At 43.7% G+C, this 17,522-nt stretch overlaps 1 protein-coding gene across 1 annotated transcript in view; it reads right to left on the minus strand.

Annotated features, from left to right (window-relative positions):
• The window catches only part of FAT3 (FAT atypical cadherin 3), a 399,679-nt gene that overhangs the window by 166,289 nt on the left and 215,868 nt on the right, over positions 1-17,522 (minus strand). Inside the window, exon 4 of the mRNA XM_044442719.1 lies at positions 2,422-2,483. Within this exon, the coding sequence (XP_044298654.1) occupies positions 2,422-2,483 (62 nt within the window). The remainder of the gene's footprint in view (positions 1-2,421; positions 2,484-17,522) is intronic.

The following is a 17,522-nucleotide window of genomic DNA, read 5'->3' on the forward strand; positions in this document are numbered from 1 at the left end:
GACAGTAGAAAGTAGCTTTCATTTCCATCATATTTTTACAAAATACCAGGTACCAGATCCCTCATTAGCAGTATGGGAATCAATCTGCCTCAAAAAGCAAAGGTATAGATGTAAAAAATTAGCTACTAAATGAGCAATAAAGTTTGCGACTCTTTCCTGTTAAAAATAGATGCCCTTTTTATTGTCTTTTAAGGCATACTCTCGGGAAATATTGGGTTTGTTATGCTTCATTGTTACGCCCAAGGCTCGGACACTAAAACACGTCAAGACCCTAAAAGTTATTATTAGTGAATATGCTTTTGTGTCAAATCAGTTTTAGTAGGTTGCTGTTCCTTGAGACTGAAAAATAAAAATGCTGCCTTCCAGCCAACTTGGGGCAGGTCGATACGATTCCTGTGTGGCTGGGTGCTTCTAATCTGACACTGAATCATGGGCTGGGAGGATGTGAATTAACACTAGGCTTATAGGTGCTCTCCTTCTCTCATACACTCTGCTCCCCCCCACCACACACATCCAATTTAGCAGCCAACCATGCTGTAATGGGATTTGGAGTTAGTCTAGGTCAGTGGTGGCAAACCTATGGTACGTGTGCCACAGTGGGCACACAGAGCCCTCTCTGTTGGCCTGAGAGCCAAGTCGCCCCAGCATCGCCCCAGCAGCTGAGCATTGGATAACAGCACACATAGGGGCCATGCGCATGCTTGGAAAGGAGTAGCGGCACCAGGCAATGACGTCACAAGCCACAACTCAGCCATGACTTGTCCGAGCTTTCACATGGCCAGTCAGGGCACTGCTAAGGATAAAAATATAGATATTTGCTTGGACTGGCTGTGAGTTTTTCTAATCTAAAAACTCATTTTTCAGGTTTTATTGTAGTGTTGGCACTTTGTGATAAATAAGTGGGTTTTCGGTTGCAGTTTGGGCACGTAGTCTCTAAAAGGTTCGCCATCACTGCCTAAGTGGTCTTGTAGTGATCCTTTTACAGTCTAATGCAAGGGCAAGCAACTGTTTGGGGCCATGGACATTTCTGATAGCTTGAGAAACAGTCCTGGATAACACCACAAAATGGCTGCCATAAGGTGCATAACAAAGGTTAAAGAAACTAGCCAGAAGTCTGATTGCCAAGCAGAGGTGAGCTTTGAGTTCTAACATGTGAAACATGTCCTTTGTGTCTGCATTTTTCAGTACCAAGAGAAATCAGTTTCAAAGTAATCCCAGCTAACAGTAAGCAAATGGCTATTCAAACAGTAAGTTGGAAGGGAAGGGTACTTTGGTGGACACTAAAAAGGGTGTCCGTGGCCAAGGTACCATATTGCCTATTCCTTTTTTGATTGAGTGACAGTAAACAATTCAAGATAAACAGGAGGGCAAACAGAACTGAATAAGTTTAGCCTCACGGATTCATACTATGTTCAGCAAACCATTTTCAAAAAGGCTCTTAAAAGTCAGCAAATATCTGAAGGATTAATATGTCCATTATATTTTTCTCTAACAAATGTGCTAAGTAGAATGTGGAGTGGGGATAGAACAGGGATCGGAGCACCAGGGATACTGAAGCTCACTAAAATTCTCTTGTGGCTCTTTTGATATTTATGTTTGCTTGAAAAGGAAAAAGGAGCATTTAAACGGTGCATTTTGAATTTGCACATTTTTCAAAAGTTTTGCATTTCTAAAGTTGTGTATTTTAACAATCTGTGGATTTTTAAAGTGCACATTTTACAGACAAAAAATTGTCGATTTATGAACACTGTTGGAGAAAATGCCCTGTCATGGCCAGGAATGCAAATGGAACATGTTCAAGTTATTTGTGAACTGAACTGAAATTCTCATAGATCCCTACTGGAATGAGACATGCAGAGAGAGCAGAATCGTTCTGTACAAGAATCCTGAAGCCTTAATGCTTTCCTTAGAAATTTGATAGAGTAACAATATTTGTTGGAGCAGGTCTATTTAAGCAGTAGCATTCCACATATGTTCCACCTGGGTATTTGTCGTAATAAACTCTGCATCACAAAAACATCATCAGCTGTACCTGATTGGAAAAAGATCAAGCTTATATCCCTGGAGGTCTACGTGCTTGAAGAATTCAGGTTCAAATTGGTAGCACTATTTTGCCATTACATCCAAATTGGACAATATATAATTCTTGCAAACCATAGTTTATAGCCAAATAATATCTTTCCCAATTTTGGATTTAATAGAAAGCCAGTTTTGACGCTAAATCAGAAATAAAGGAAGAAATCATATTGTACAAGGGAGGAAGGATGCTGGAAGTGGGCTGGAGAGAATAAGGACATATGGCTTTTCCATGTTCTACCAGATGACAGGGTTATGCGATTCTAGTTTAATCAATAAATAGATATGGAATCTGCTAGGTTGGTTTGCCATCCTTTTTACAGCATATTCACTACTGCATCTTACCTCCAGAAAATGTTCTGCCTGCTGTTCACGATCCAGTTTTCTAGAAGTTGTGGTTATGAGACCTGCAGAAAAGAGAAGACAGAATTTTACCAACAGTGGTCACTCACGGAGTTTAATGCAATGTGTTTGGGCCCAACCATCCAATACCAACAATATTAGCACAGATGTACAGATAGTAGTTGCTCCGCACCCCAAAACGTGGGAGCACCATAGCTGAGCATAGCATACCGGCCATATATTAGCTTGCCAGATGCTTCCCGTTCTAGTTGGGTTCACATGTAATTCATAGCCATGGTTTAACATTGCATGCATGAGTCTTGGGCGCCTGCCCTGCTACCCTTCCTGCCATCTCCAGTGCTGCTACAAGGAGAAGAATGGGAGCTTTCGATTCTGCTTTCAGCTGACTGGTGTTACATGATGAGTGTTAATCAACAGCAGTGTTTGATATGTTAAGCATGGTTCAGGGAAACAAGCCACAGTCATTAACCACAGTGTGAGATTGCTTTATTCGCCAAGCTGTATTTGCACCTAAACTGGGCTGCTAACCCTGTGGGCTACACAGAGGTAACAAAGAAGGACCATGGGTCTCAGAATAATGAGTAACTGCAGCTAGTTGAAAACTGGTGCAAAGCTCCCAAACTCCTTGCTCCCTGGCTGAAGTGATGGAGAAGAGGGAAATGGAAACACCTAAGCCCACTGCTACTCATTTGCGTAGCTTTAAACTATGGACCCATGCTATGTGTGAATGCAATCCTTCCCTGTCTCTGTTGACTCTACAACTATATTCCGGAGTGGAAACTGATGAAACAGAGTGAGAAATGGCAGAGAAACTGCACCTCACTGCCTCTGTTCAATCCTCTTTGTTTAATCCAGTGGAGCAGTCTAGGATCCTCCAGGGCCTGCTAGATGCTCTCCCCATAGTCATCTTAGAGTCGTCTGAGTGCCGCAAGGGATCTGGGGACACTTGTAGGCAGCTGACCTAGAGAAGATCTGCACGGGCTCGTTGGTTGTAAATTGTCAAGGTTGCCCTAAGCACAGCTGCCATGAATGCTCTGGTCCCTTGCAAGGAAAGTAAGTTGGGATATAAGTGAGAAGTGAGATTAAGTAAGTAAGGGGGATTAAGTTCAGTTAATGGTATGGATCTAATCTGTAATGAAGAAAAGGGACTGGAATATGTAAGAACTGCTTCTACCGAAAAGTATTAAGCCTGTGCCAAATCTGGGTGATGGGAAAGTGATGCCTAATCTATAAAGGCTGATTTTCAGGCATTGGTTGATATTACAACCAAAAGGTGAACATGCCTTTGTGAATCAGAATTCCGCCAGAACAGATAAGACCTTTTGCCTTAAGATATGGATTTGAAGCATGCCATTGTGTCGATAAAGCTCAACTGCCCAACATAGACTGCATCTTTTCTCATCAGTGGCGACTGGATTAGTTAATTTGCTGTTTGCTTCTTGGCAGACATGATTATGACTGTATACAGACTCAAACTGCTTATTCAGCTAAAACAAAATTCATATGGTCCACCCTGTTCCCGCTAAAACCATAAGGAATTGAATTTTATTCCCTTTTCTTCTTAGTTATGGAAGGCTCATGATCAAAACTGGAAACGGTGCTTGTTGAGGTGAATTCAATGCATGAAAGGGTGTGTGTGTGTGTGTGTTAAACGCTACACGGAAGCATCTCTTGCCTTTCTGACAACAAGCATGAGCAGAGACCAAAATAATTTGAAACAATTTTATTAATTACAATGAATACGCTGTATTTTAAACATTAACTAACATCAAGTTCATCTAAATTGCCCCACTCTAGAATATAACTTAAATGTGACTGTGGGTTTAAACAAACATCTTTGATATAATTACTCTCATAGCCTCAAATTTGAAAGTGTGTGCATTCTTACTGGGAATAAAAGGAAATTTGTTCAACAACAATCTTAAAAAATCAATTTTAAATAGTTGTTGCTCAAGTGTCTTGCTTCCTCACTTTTTTCTTTCTTTTTTTAAGGTGAATGGAAGTGAAATTATCTTTCTTCCGATAAGCTGGAAAAGAACAAAGCTTCTCTTGAAAAGCTGGAAATAGCAAACAGTCTTTGTTTGCAAATGAACTGCCAACCTACTTTTTCTGTATGTCCCATTTATTACTCCTACACATTCCTTTCTTTAAGATATAATACAAAGAAACATAGAAACAGAGCGAGTCAGAAGGGGCTTCCCCGGCCATCTAGTCTGACCCCCAGCTGGCTCTGCTCATGACATGCCCACCATGTGGACATCCAGCCTATCCTTGAACACCCACACCGATGGGGCCTCAACGACCTCCCGTGGAAGCCCATTCCACACCCTCAGGGTCCTCACTGTCAGGAAATGCTTCCTGGCATCTAAATGGAACCTGGATTCCCTGAGCTTTGCTCCAATGGAGCGCGTCCTGCCTTCCTCTGCAGGGGAGGTCTCTATGCACCTACCCATAATAATGAGGATTTTCCTGCAAATGTCTAATAGAAAACATGGATGCTGCATTATGGTGGTTATGAAGCCAAACTAGGGCTGAGAGAGATGGAGAATTGGCATACTCGGGCAAACGCCAAGGGCTGCAGATGTGGAAAGCTGCTGTGAGTGGCCAAAACCAGGCTAATGAATACCAGACCAATGAGGCCCAGGAATGTTCCCAGGCCACAAAATGCTGAATGCCTGACAATCAGTTAAAAGCAGAAAAATGATGGAGAGGGAATAGAGTATCCTGAAAGAAGCCATGGTCAGCTGAAACAGGGAAGAGAAGCACCAAACATTTCTGTAGGTTCTACTCATAGTGTCTCTAACATCAAGCTCAAAATGAGGCCATGCCAGGGATTATGGTTTCTGTGTACTTTGGGCTACCTAGGGGGTGCAGAAATACACATGCTTTTGTTTTCTTTCTAACAGCCTGAGAAGAACCTGTGGGATTCTTGAAGTTACAGGCCACTCATGGCAGTTGTGTTGACGATGGGAGGGGAGGTGTTAACACACTGATACTTAGGCTCCAATCCTATACTCCTGGAGATGTCTGAAAAATTTGTTGCATCTGAGTTTGTGTTTGGGACCTGCAGTTGAAGCCTGTACATTCCTGCATTTGCAGAGTGATTGCGGTGTGGGTGAGCTCTCGCCTCTACTGGTTTGGATTTGGTCTATTTCAGTCATTGTTTAAATGCACCTTTTGAGACTTGAAGAGGCCATAAATTATCTTATTTACATATTTTGTAGAGCACAACCAGCAATGAATGAACTGCCAGCAAAGGCTAAAGATATATTTTGTTCCTCCCCAAAGAACACTAAAAATGAAATGACACTAAGTCTTTATTTTCCTAATGCAACGAAGTGCCTTGTGCTGAATACATTAAGACAGCGTATAAATCAAACATCACTGTATAATTGCATATCCCAGATGTACTGTAGATAGAGAAGGCCTATTTATGCATACTCCTGGAAAAGTAACAGCAGCTAAGTGCAAAAGGAAAGAAACTCCACTTTGAATTGGGCAAGACAGACTACATCTAAACATTTTGTGGTTGAGGCAAGATAGCTGATATTCACCACATGTGGAATGATGGGCATAAGCTGCCAAGGTTTGTGGACAGAAGATGGCAGATGTGTAACCCTGCCCAAGCAGGAATATTATTTCTTTTTCCTTACTACTAGAGTTCAACATAAATGGTGTCGAATATCAATGGGAGTGTTGTTGTTACTTATCATGTTATCCATGACTCATGGCAACCCCATGAATCAAAGTCATCCAAGATTTCCTGTCCATGACAGCCTTGCTCAGCTCTTCTAAGTTCAAGGCTGAGGCTTCCTCTATGGACTCCATCCATCTCATTTTTGGACTTCCTCTTCTTCTGTCTTCAAGCTTCCCTACCATGATATGGCACCAAATAATGACAGAGATGGCTTGAGGCATGGCTAAATCTCCTGATTTAGATTTCAACCCATTTCTCTTTTTCCAGTCTTGAAAAGAATAATTTCCTTAAAGGTTTCTTCCTTTTCCAGTCTTTTCCCTGGTAGCCAGGTCATGAGTGGAGCCAGCTGGAGCCGGAGGTCAGACTAGATGGCCCAGGAGACCCCTTCTGACTCTGTTTCTATTTGTCTATCTCAACCAGTCTAGATTTTAAAAAAAGTTTGCATGAAAATTCATGCTCATTTTTCTGCACATATCCCCTAATGCAGGCATTTCAGCCTAATTTAAACAGTTTTACAAACAATGTACATGTTGTTGTTGTTAGTCGCGCAGTCATGTCTGACCCATCGTGACCCCATGGACAACATTCCTCCAGGCCTTCCTGTCCTCCACCATCCCCCAGAATCCACTTAAGCTCACACCAACTGCCTCAGTGACTCCATCCAGCCACCTCATCCTCTGCCATCCCCTTCTTCTTTTGCCATCTATTGTTCCCAGCATCAGACTCTTCTCCAGGGAGCCCTTCCTTCTCATTAGGTGGCCAAAGTATTTGAGCTTCATCTTCAGTATCTGACCTTCTAAAGAGCAGTCAGGGTTGATCTCCTCTAGGACTGACCAGTTTGATCGCCTTGCTGTCCAAGGGACTCGCAGGAGTCTCCACCAGCACCACAATTCAAAGGCCTCAATTCTTTAGCGCTCAGCCTTCCTTATGGTCCAACAATGTACATAGTACCACACGTTTCCTGAATCTGGGCGTTTTTGCATTTATTTTAGATTAGCAAACTCCACTGCACGATTTGTAGAAATGCAAAGAAGCACTGAGTCTCACTTCATACAGGGGTTTGGATGCGAAGTGATGAATTAATGATGTTCACATTCAGATGCAAACTGAACAAATCTACCCCACCACCAATTCCTACAAGGGACTTCAGTGATATAATATTTAATGGATGGCCTCAGTAGGCATGAAAACTTGTTCCTGGCAAATGGAGGGGGTGGGGGGAAAACAGGGAAAGAAAAATACTACTTATAGCCAACCTAACAAGTAGCAAAAGCAAAGTCTCTACATTGCTAAGCATTAATTTACAATCACTGTTCTCAATCTTAAGGATTTAGGAAGGGAGGACAGGGCATGATATGCGGCTGCAGGTTCCTTTCATATGGAAATAAAAATTGCATTTGAAACATGGTGCTGGAGGAATGCTTCATAAATATTATGGATTGACAGAAAGACAAATATGTGGTTTCCAGCCCAAATTAAACCACTACTTCCTCTGGAAGCAAAAATGATGAAACTGAAGCTGTCGTACTTTGGAGACATCATGAGAAGGTGAGGATCCTCAGAGAAGACAAACATGGTAAGGAAAGTCAAAGGCAGAAAAAGAAGAGGAAGACCATATGAACTCTTGTAAACGCAAAGTCCCAGTTGTGAGTTTACAAGAGCTGAGCAGTGCTGTCAAGGACAGAGAATTTTGGAGGACTTCTACTCACAGGGTCACCTTAAATTGGAGATAACTTAGCAGCACACAGCAGTAGCAGCAGCATGCATTTTAAAGGAATACACCTTAGCAGCATAGCTGTTTAGAATGTCCAGAACACAGAAAGGCAGTGTGGCATAGTGGTTAAGAGCATGGGTTCATGTCCCTGCTCAGCCATGGAGTCATCTGGGTGACTTGGGTCACTGAGTCAGACTCTCAGCCCAACCTATTCCACAGGGTTGTTGTGGTGGGGATAAGACTTAGAGCAGCAGGAGATTGTGCAAGCCACTTCTGTTCATATGAAAAAAGTGGGATATAAATCTAATAAAATATAAATAAATAAATTTCATCCACACTATCTCCATAATTCTATGGAAGCCACCTTGAGCTTTTATAATAATCAAATAGTATATAAGAAATTTAAAACAAACAATTCTGACAACAACACAGATAAAGCATATTAGCAGCATTATCCAAATATTGCAGATGAGAGACCAAAGGCAAGACAGAAGCACTTCCTTGGGACCACCAATGAGTTCATGGCAGATTTAAGATTACAACCAGGAACTTCCTGGATGACAGCTCTAGCTCTCTGCTTCCCTAAATACACAAGTTCAAATGACATAATATCAATTTGGTACAGCTGAGATTATATACAAAGTTTTTATAAACATGGCAATTTAAGCAGTCACCACACAGCCTCCTGTTTGTCAACTATTGGAAAATTATATCAGCAGTAACTTTTAAATGGTCCAATGTAACATCTGGTTGGTGCTCAAAGTACAAGGCATTCCATGAGCAGAAAACAAATGTATATTCCACCCTTTTCACATTTGTAACACATCCTGTATTTTAACATTCTCACCACATTCTTTCCCACAAACAATAAAATGGCTGTTCAGCCACCAAGACAGGAGAGATTCATGCAGTTCCTCATGTCAAGGGCATTTTTGTGCTTCCGTGGGGTCAAACCCCAAATATTCCAATACCAGACAGATGCCACCAGTCCAGTAAATTACAACTGGAGATCTCTATTCTTGCCAAAATGTTCCTTCATACTCCTGTGTCCTGCAAGTCCCTTGGACTGCAAGGAGATCAAACCAGTCAGTGTGAGAGGAGATCAACCTGACTGCTCTTTAGAAGGCCAGGTACTGAAGATGAAACTCAAATACTTTGGCCACCTAATGAGGAGGAAGGACTCCCTGGAGAAGAGTCTAACGCTGGGAACAATAGATGGCAAAAGAAGAAGAGGACGACAGAGAATGAGGTGGCTAGATGGAGTCACTGAAGCGGTTGGGGTGAGCTTGAGTGGACTCCGGGGGACGGTGGAGGACAGGCAGGCCTGGAGGAGTGTTGTCTGTGGGGTCGTGATGGGTCAGACATGACTTCGCAACCAGCAACAACAATTGGCAAAAGGAGGATCCAGAACCATGAAAATGTCTAAGAAGCATGGCAGAAGCACTCAAAGGGAATACTGGAGATAAAACAACACATCATGCAGAAGGAAACAAAGGGAAATAGAGGAACAGGAGCTAAAGAGAGGAAACTAGACAGACGTCTACATTGAAAGCCAGGTTTTGACCAGTCGAAGCTTCAGAAGAAAAAGGAAGGGAAAGATGTGTAGGAAACAGGGAGAAAACACAACTGCAAACTCCCTAAGGCTTGAGGGTAAAGACCAAAATACTCAGTCTTGTTTATTTGTTTCAGTAAGCTTGAGACAGCAACAGATATTTACAATTAAGAGACACTCTCCTATGCATGTTTAGACAGAGGGGGAAAAGACATACAACAGAGCTAGCTAGGTTATGCTGGCAGTGGTAGGACATTCTTCTGGTTAAACAAGCCGAGGACTGCACCCGTAGTGTCCCTCTTTACAATTAAGTAATTTGGCTTTCCCATTAGTGAAAATAATAGTGGGAGTTGTCGGACCTTCTTCACATACCTCACATTGGTTAGCTTGTTGCGCTGTAACCAAGATGTTGAACTTCAGGCCCATGACTCAAAGCCATTCACCTTGGGTCTCAATCCTGCACCTCATGGTTTCTGAGGTGGTCACACCTCCTTTCCTGTGCCACTGCCTCATCTCTCCACTTGAACATGTGGAGGTTTTCTGACTGCTGTGCAATTGCTTCCCCATCCTAAAATTTTGTGATGCCTTCCCGAAAGCGTAGCAATGGGTAGTTGGCTAAAATACTGTTGCGTGTGTGGTATTTCAGCAGCACCCCCCCCTGCTTTTGCCCTAGGTGCCTCGCACCCTTAGAATGCAGCCCTTGAGAACTCCAAAATTGTACTCATCATATGGGCTGAGTCTCAGTGGCTTTGTTTTAGATCAGGGTGGCCAAATTGCTCTACGGAAGAGGCGCATATGGTAAATGCCAGGTGTTTGAGAGCTGTAAGTGGGTGCCCATGGGTGGCATCGGCAAGAGGCAAGCAGGCACCTGAGGGGCAGTGGGCCGCAAGGGGCAAGCGGGTGCCTGTGGAGGGCAGTGGTGGTGAGCCACACGCCACTCCGGAGCCTTGGTTTGGTCTCTCCTGTTCTAGATTTTGCTTATTTCTCCTCTTTGCTTATTTCTCCTTCTCACACATGTGCACATACTTTATTGCTGGGTAAATAATGCCAAATTGCCAATGAACAGTCTGAAGAGAACTGAAAGCCTTTCACTGGACTCTGTGTAACTCGGTAGCAATCAATCCTCGCTACCCATTAGCCACCCTAAATTTCTTCTTCTTTGGCATAAATCAGCTGGACAGAGCATTTTTTAGTATAAAGAAACCCCCGTCCTTCTCTTTTGGGGGAGAAATCTTGTCTTATTAAAGAGCTCTAGGTTTCCTTGACGCTGCTTACATTTCCTCTAATAAGGAAGTGCCACATTGGCTTCGAGTTTCACTACAGACAGAATTTGGTGACAGCTTAACGACGGGCTGGAAATCCCTCAGCGCTTCCAAACTAGAAGTTTGCTGACTGACACTTTTTTTGGTGTCCCTTGAAATACTTCCAAGGTTTTGGGGGTGTGCGCATGCCTGCATACATACTTGTCTGTCTGCCTGAGGAGAAATCCCCAAATCAGCTTTGAATTTCACTTCAAACAGAATTTTGATAGTATCTCTAACGGCATTAAATGTCTGTTCTGAACTATGCCCAGAAAAATCCCTTTTGTGCCACAGATGCTGGGTAGCGATATTAGCAGAGACGCATCGCTGCCCACAGTCTTTCTTTTCTGCTCTTGTCTCTTCCTTTGGGCAATACATTCTGTGAAATAATATAAGGAACTATGGATGAAGATGATGGTATGACATAAAGACTAGGGGAGGAGGAGGCAGGGAGAAGGAGAAGAAAACAACGACGACGACAACAAGAATAGCAACAATAACCACAACTGCAAAGAAAGTGCTGACCTGGAAAGGAACGCATGTGCTGGCGGTGGAAGGGAGACATGCATGAGTTAGGAACTCGCCATTTAAGAAGATAGTATGAAGGTGCTACAAGGTAACACAATGCAGATGTGACACAGAACAGCCAGGATCAAGATCTCCCAGTTCATCTTCAACACTATGACTATCATCCTAAGAACAGCAACTTTTATATCAATAGCTTCTGCGAGATCCAAATCTGAGCAGAAGCACAGGGCTGGGTGAAGAGGTGTTGAACAATGGGAGTGCCTTCTCTTTCCAGGCTTCAATTGGGTATCCTGGGAACTGAACCTGGATTCTTGTATATGTATTGTAAACTTCCCAGAGAGCTTCAGGTAGGGAGAACTATATAAATGAAATAAACGAACAGGAAACATTAGTTATTAACTACTAATTATGTTAACTATATGACTACTGCAGACCTATGTTCCCATCACTGAGCCCTTTCCTGACATTTAAAAACTTATTAGAAGAGCCATGCAGGATCAGGCCAAGGGTCCATCTACTCCAGCCTTCTGCTCAGATGGTGTCCAACCAGCTGCCCAAAGGAACTCTACACGAAGGACACAAGTGCCACAGCAGTGACTGGTATACCGAAGCACCTGTCTCTCATTTTGGAGGGAGCACTTAGCTAGCGGGGGCTCTCCCCCATGAGTCTGCAGAGTCACCTCTTTCTCTCAACTGGCATCTTCTTCTCCAGAAGACAGAGACATTGGCTCAGACCAAGGGTCCAGCCAGGCTGGCATTCTGCTCACATGGTGTCCATCCGTCCGTCCATCCATCCATCCATCCATCCATCCATCCATCCATCCACAGGATCTCACAAGCAACATACTAGTGCAACAATGCCCCCCTGCCCAAGTTCTGCAGCAAGTGGTGCACACTGCCTCTGCTAGTGGAGGTAACATAGGGCCACCAGGACCACTAGCCACTGACATCACCTCCTTCATGAATTTGTCCCAACTTGAGGAGAAGGTTGTGGCTTGCCTTCCAAGGGAAACATGTTATACACACCTTCACTCCACCTGCAATTCTTCTCTGCAGAAAACAGAAGCTGAGATTGGAATGGTCTGCAACTTTCTGTAATGACTTGGATTGATAAGCTGGGGTGTGGGAGCAAGGGAATCTCGAGGGCTGCACCTGCTGTCAACAGACCCTAAACCCAAGATGAAGCTAAAGAGTCATTGTGTGCATCATTAGCCTACTTAGCCCATGAAGTGTTGGAACAACACCCACAGTATTAAGGAAGTGTTTCAACACAATCTGAGTAATAAGGCCATTAAAAAAATAAGAACTCACTTGTCTCTGATTTGAACCTACTCTGGCAACTGAATGCTTTTCCTCACTCTATTCTACTTCCAAGAAACACTGAAGAGTGAGCTTTGACAAAAGTACGGTCAGCTAGTCTATGCACACAATGTCCTGAGCCTACACAGACTTTATTGTGATTGTCATTTATTGAGAAGATTGAGATTCTGCCTTTCAAGCCTATGGTTCTCATCATGGTCCACATTTTTGTGATACCACAGCAGATACCAAAAAAGGGCACTACTTAGGAGCCCTGTGTTCCCAGATTGAGGGATGGAGTCAATTAAAACTGGAAGTTCTTTCTGGTTGAGAGTGACTGGCGGACCCTTCAGTTACTCCTTATCTGGCTGATGGATGGGGCTAGGTTGATCTCTCCCTTGCCATGATGTTCTGCCTTGGAGACCATGTCCCTGCTGGCAAAAGCCAGAGTGCACATATTTCAACTCTTCTGAAGTCCCCAAACAAGTATGGAGTAGGGGCATCCCTGGATCAGGACATGGGTTGCCAGTGAATAAGACATTCCCCCCAAACCTCACATGATAACCCCACACTTTCTGGACCAAGGCACTCCGGACTCTGATGCATGGGGTGGGTGGGTGTCACTCAGCAATGGGGCAGCTCAGCAACAGATTGTTTGTTTAATTAAAATGTATTCAGTACTAGGGATATGTGAGGACTCCATCTGGGCGAAGCGGAATCTGACTGATTCCTAGGGCTTGGCTCCTGACTCTGCAGCGACCCAAAGCCTGAGTGCCCGGGGCACGTGCCTAGTGTGTGTGGGTGCTCATCAGCAGTCAAGCCTGCTCGAGCGGCACTTCCGTGCGTGCCAGAAGCAGCTGCTGCTGGAGAGGCTGCCCCAACGCCAAAGAAGGCTGTACAAGCAGCGTCCCTCCTCCGCAGCTGCAGCTGGTACGGAAGAAAGCTGCCCGTTGTGCAACTGGGGTCCGCAAGGGTTCACAGACTTCCTCTCGACCCAGCTGGCTCTGGAAGACTGGACCACATGCAGGAGGCAGCTTGGGAATGGCCGGAAGGATGGATTCCAACTGGGTTCATTCCAGCCCCATTCAAGAGAGAAGGAGTTGTCCCCTTCCCCCATCCCCGCTTAGCGAAAAGGTTTCAAAATATGCTTATTTATAGACAAATGAAAACATAGAGGGATATAAAACAAAATTTGAGTCCCTTTTTGTCTGCCTCTTCAGACAAAATTCCATGTCTCCTAAACAGCTAATTGTTAATATAGAGTCTCAGCAGAGATTTTAACAACTGTGTCGCTCTATCATTTTCAATGAAAATTATGGTATTCTAGTCTGCTTGTAATTAGCATGTAATTAGTACTTCCAGCAGTAGCTATAAATACTTATGTAACTGCTGGCTAGCTTGATATCCAGCACACATGATCGTTATACAATTTTCTTCGTGCCTAAATGCCAGGGGAAACTGAGTAAAATTTGGGAAGCCAGTGAAGCTAATTTATGTTGATTGGCTTGACCCTTGAGCAGAAAGCAAACACGTGCCATGTGAAGGGGGCGGCGTTGATGCTCAGAGGCAAAGGGGGCAGGCAAACAAACCAAACACCAGTTGGATACCCTGCACTCCACATGCGTTGGGAATCCATTGTTCCGCTTTAGACTGGCTCCATCTAAAGCTGGGAGAAGCAGCACAGGGAGAAAGCAAAGCTTCCCATCTTTTTGTCCCTAAAACACATGCCCAGGCCCTAGCAGGCCAACGTGTTGATATTCTGCTCTATCAAGCATGAGTTGGGTTGGAGGATAAAGTACTCCTTCCCTAATAGACAACATCTGTGGTTGTTGCTTAAGAAACTAGATGGTCGGTTTTGTTAGCTCTTCAGAAAAGGATTTTATATAAGAATTACAGATGGCAAAATGAAAGCACTCGTCTTTTTCTATGCCATTTGCAGATGAAGTGGCTGATTCTCTAGTCTTGCAAAGCTCCAAGCCATCTAATCACTATTAAAAAAAGAAGATGTAGAAAAGGGAGAGAGAGAGAGAGAACTTTCTGGCACATGCATGGGATTTTTCAAAGCCCTGCAGTCAAAACTCTGCTTTTGATAGCCTCCTGCATTATGATTATCAGGTGTCTCACAGTACCATTATGCCTGTTTGGTGGGATAACATTAAATTTTCTACTTGTTCAATGGGTGTTGCTGGTTTGGTTCTTTTCACAAATGGAAGAACAAAGAAAACAAAAAAGAACAATGAAGTTGTGGTGCATAATATCAAATGAATGCATAAATAAAAACCAGACATCCTACAAATACATGCAACAAATGTTAGAGCCATAAAATTTCAAAGCAAGCAATTTCATGCACCTCTGAAATACATGGATCTCTGTTGACCTGACAACATGAATGGATGACATCCATATTAACACCTAAGGGAAAAAGCAATGGAGGACACTTAATTAGAGGTATTACGTGCATGATTGCATTTAATGTGTCTACTTTCTTTTTCCTTCTAAGCTCTCGTGAGTTATGCCCAAGATGCCCATGGAAGCATCCTTACTCAGCCTAAGAGCAGCTTCGGGGAGATGCCAGTGTGGTGTCGTGGTTAAGAGCATGGGACTGGGACTCAGAGGATCTGGGTTCTAGTCCCCGCTCGGCCATGGAGCCAACTGGGTGACTTTGGGCCAGTCACAGACTCTCAGCCCAACCTACCTCACAGGGTTGTTGTTGTGGGAATAAGATGGAGGAGGGGAATGATGTAAGCTGCCTTGAGCCCTTTATAGGAAAAAGGCAGGATATAAATCAGAAAAAAAAAAAAAAAGAAGGAGCAGGGGTCACTGGCACCACAGTGGGACAGAGTTAAACCTTTCCCATGTGCTGGAGTCCCAGTCCTGATCAGATCCCTCAAGAAGAGCAATAATGCTAACCCTACACCTCTACATGTCACACTGAACCATGTACTAAACACTATGCTTTCTCCAGCCCAGGGGTCTCAAACTCAACTTACCTGGGGGCCGCTGGAAGTAGAGTCTGGGTGAGGCTGGGCCGCATCAAGCGGTGGTGGTGGGCCGCTCATCCCGCGTTGCTCCCGGAGGCCGGCCCGGGCGCCGCCGGCGCTTTGAAGGCCTCCCCCATGCCCCGCCCATCCCGGCAATTGGCCTGCGGGCCACAAGTTTGAGACCCCTGCTCTAGCCCAACTTCTCTCTCCATAATGCCCCATTTGGGGTACTGCCTGAGGAATGGAACACTGTGACCATAAGCAAGTAGCCTTTATAGAGATAAATGTGTTAAATTGCAATTATTGTTTTTATTTTGGTGAGATTTAGAAGAAATGTCTCCCATCCACCAAGTTCACCATACAACAGTATTGCTGCACTGAAGTATCATGATCATGAAAAAATATTAACTTTCAAGCACTGCAACAAAATCAGAAGAGGGACAGCAGCAGCCCTTTCCCTTATATCTGCCCAAAGAGATACATTTGTAGGCAGGTACATTTGTAAACAGATGCATAATGGCTTTAAAAAGAGGATTAGGTAAATTGATTGAGTCTAGGTTCATCTAAAGTATTGGCCATGGTCGATGAAATTTAACCTCTACGTAGAGGGTTATCATACACCTGGTGCTAGAAATCACCACCTCTGCACAGAGACAACTTGTTGACCTCTACTGCTAATGGAATATTAGACTAAAAAGATCCAGCCATCTGGATTTTCTGGACCAGCAAAAGAATTCTTCAGTATGCATTCTGGCTCATTTAGGAACATACATTCTTCAAACAGACTTGTTGTGAGCCATCCCAAGGCTGTGTAGCAATGGGGACGGCATCGAAAAACTTTAAATAAATAAATAAAAACCATTCAGCCTATGTTTTGTGGACTGCCTGGTTCATTTCATTCTGTCATCCACCTGTTGACTCCATCAGATTTTCTCAAGCACATTCATGTGCACTTGTGCAAATTTGCACTCCTGGATGCACGCAAATCCCTGGAAAACATGCATGTTCATATTTGAGCCAATGGGAAAATGCACATTCTAAAAAAATATATTACTAACTTTGCATAAAAGTATGGACCATATTTTAAAAGGTCTGCAAATATATGGAATCTGCTCAGTTTGGGAAAATCCAGGCTGCTGTGGAATCTGTCAGTTGGAGTCTAAGAAATTCAAATTCATGGGAGTCTGTCACACAATGTCTTTTGAACAATGCATTAACACCTTCTGAAGCACTCAGACATATGTACAGCCTTTGCTGCCATTTGATTAATGCGTTCACACTTCTATTCTTAGGCTTTATTCAAGCCTTCCCCAACCCGGTTCTCTCTTGACTCCTTGGACTCTAACTTCCATAAAGTCCAACACCTATGAAGGCCCCTATCTGGAGAAAGACTGCTCTACTGTGAAATATAAGTGGACTGTTCAACCTTAATATTGGCATCATTATTTACATTTCATGTCTGATGCTTGCCAGGAAACCGTCTTGAATGGTTGCATTTTATTTCTGACGCTGTGAGTCGCTTTGAGCATGTTTGGATTTGTAAGTGGCTTACAGAGAGACCGAGGACGGTAAAAGCCCCAAAATGGTGAGGGTGCACGACAAATACGCCTTCTACAGTGTTGCATAACTATTCCCAGGAACATTGACCTGGACCAGAAATCTGTCCTTACCAGTTACAGTGAATCTGAAGCCAAGTGGCGCACTCCGAGAATTCATTTACATGTCAATAGCTAGCACAGTCTACCTCCTGGAGGCCGTTTCCTTGAGTGCCGGGAACAAGCTGAAAAAGATTTGGTCTGCTTTCTTGCAAAGCGTTGCCTCCTCGTAATGAATGGCTTTTGCATAGTGGTCAAATTGATCTCATTTTCCGCATCTGAAGTCTTCCCTTGTAGTTTCCAGCTATCGTGTGCAAATCTTTAACAAGAAATGAAATTATAGCAATGGGAGCACTGCCGGGGGCTCTCTCACGAAGGTACTGAAACGAGAATTATTCTCCATCTGCATTAAGCAA

This window comes from Varanus komodoensis, unplaced genomic scaffold (assembly GCF_004798865.1).
Source record: "Varanus komodoensis strain SLA01 unplaced genomic scaffold, ASM479886v1 scaffold4, whole genome shotgun sequence".
Lineage (NCBI taxonomy): Eukaryota > Metazoa > Chordata > Lepidosauria > Squamata > Varanidae > Varanus > Varanus komodoensis.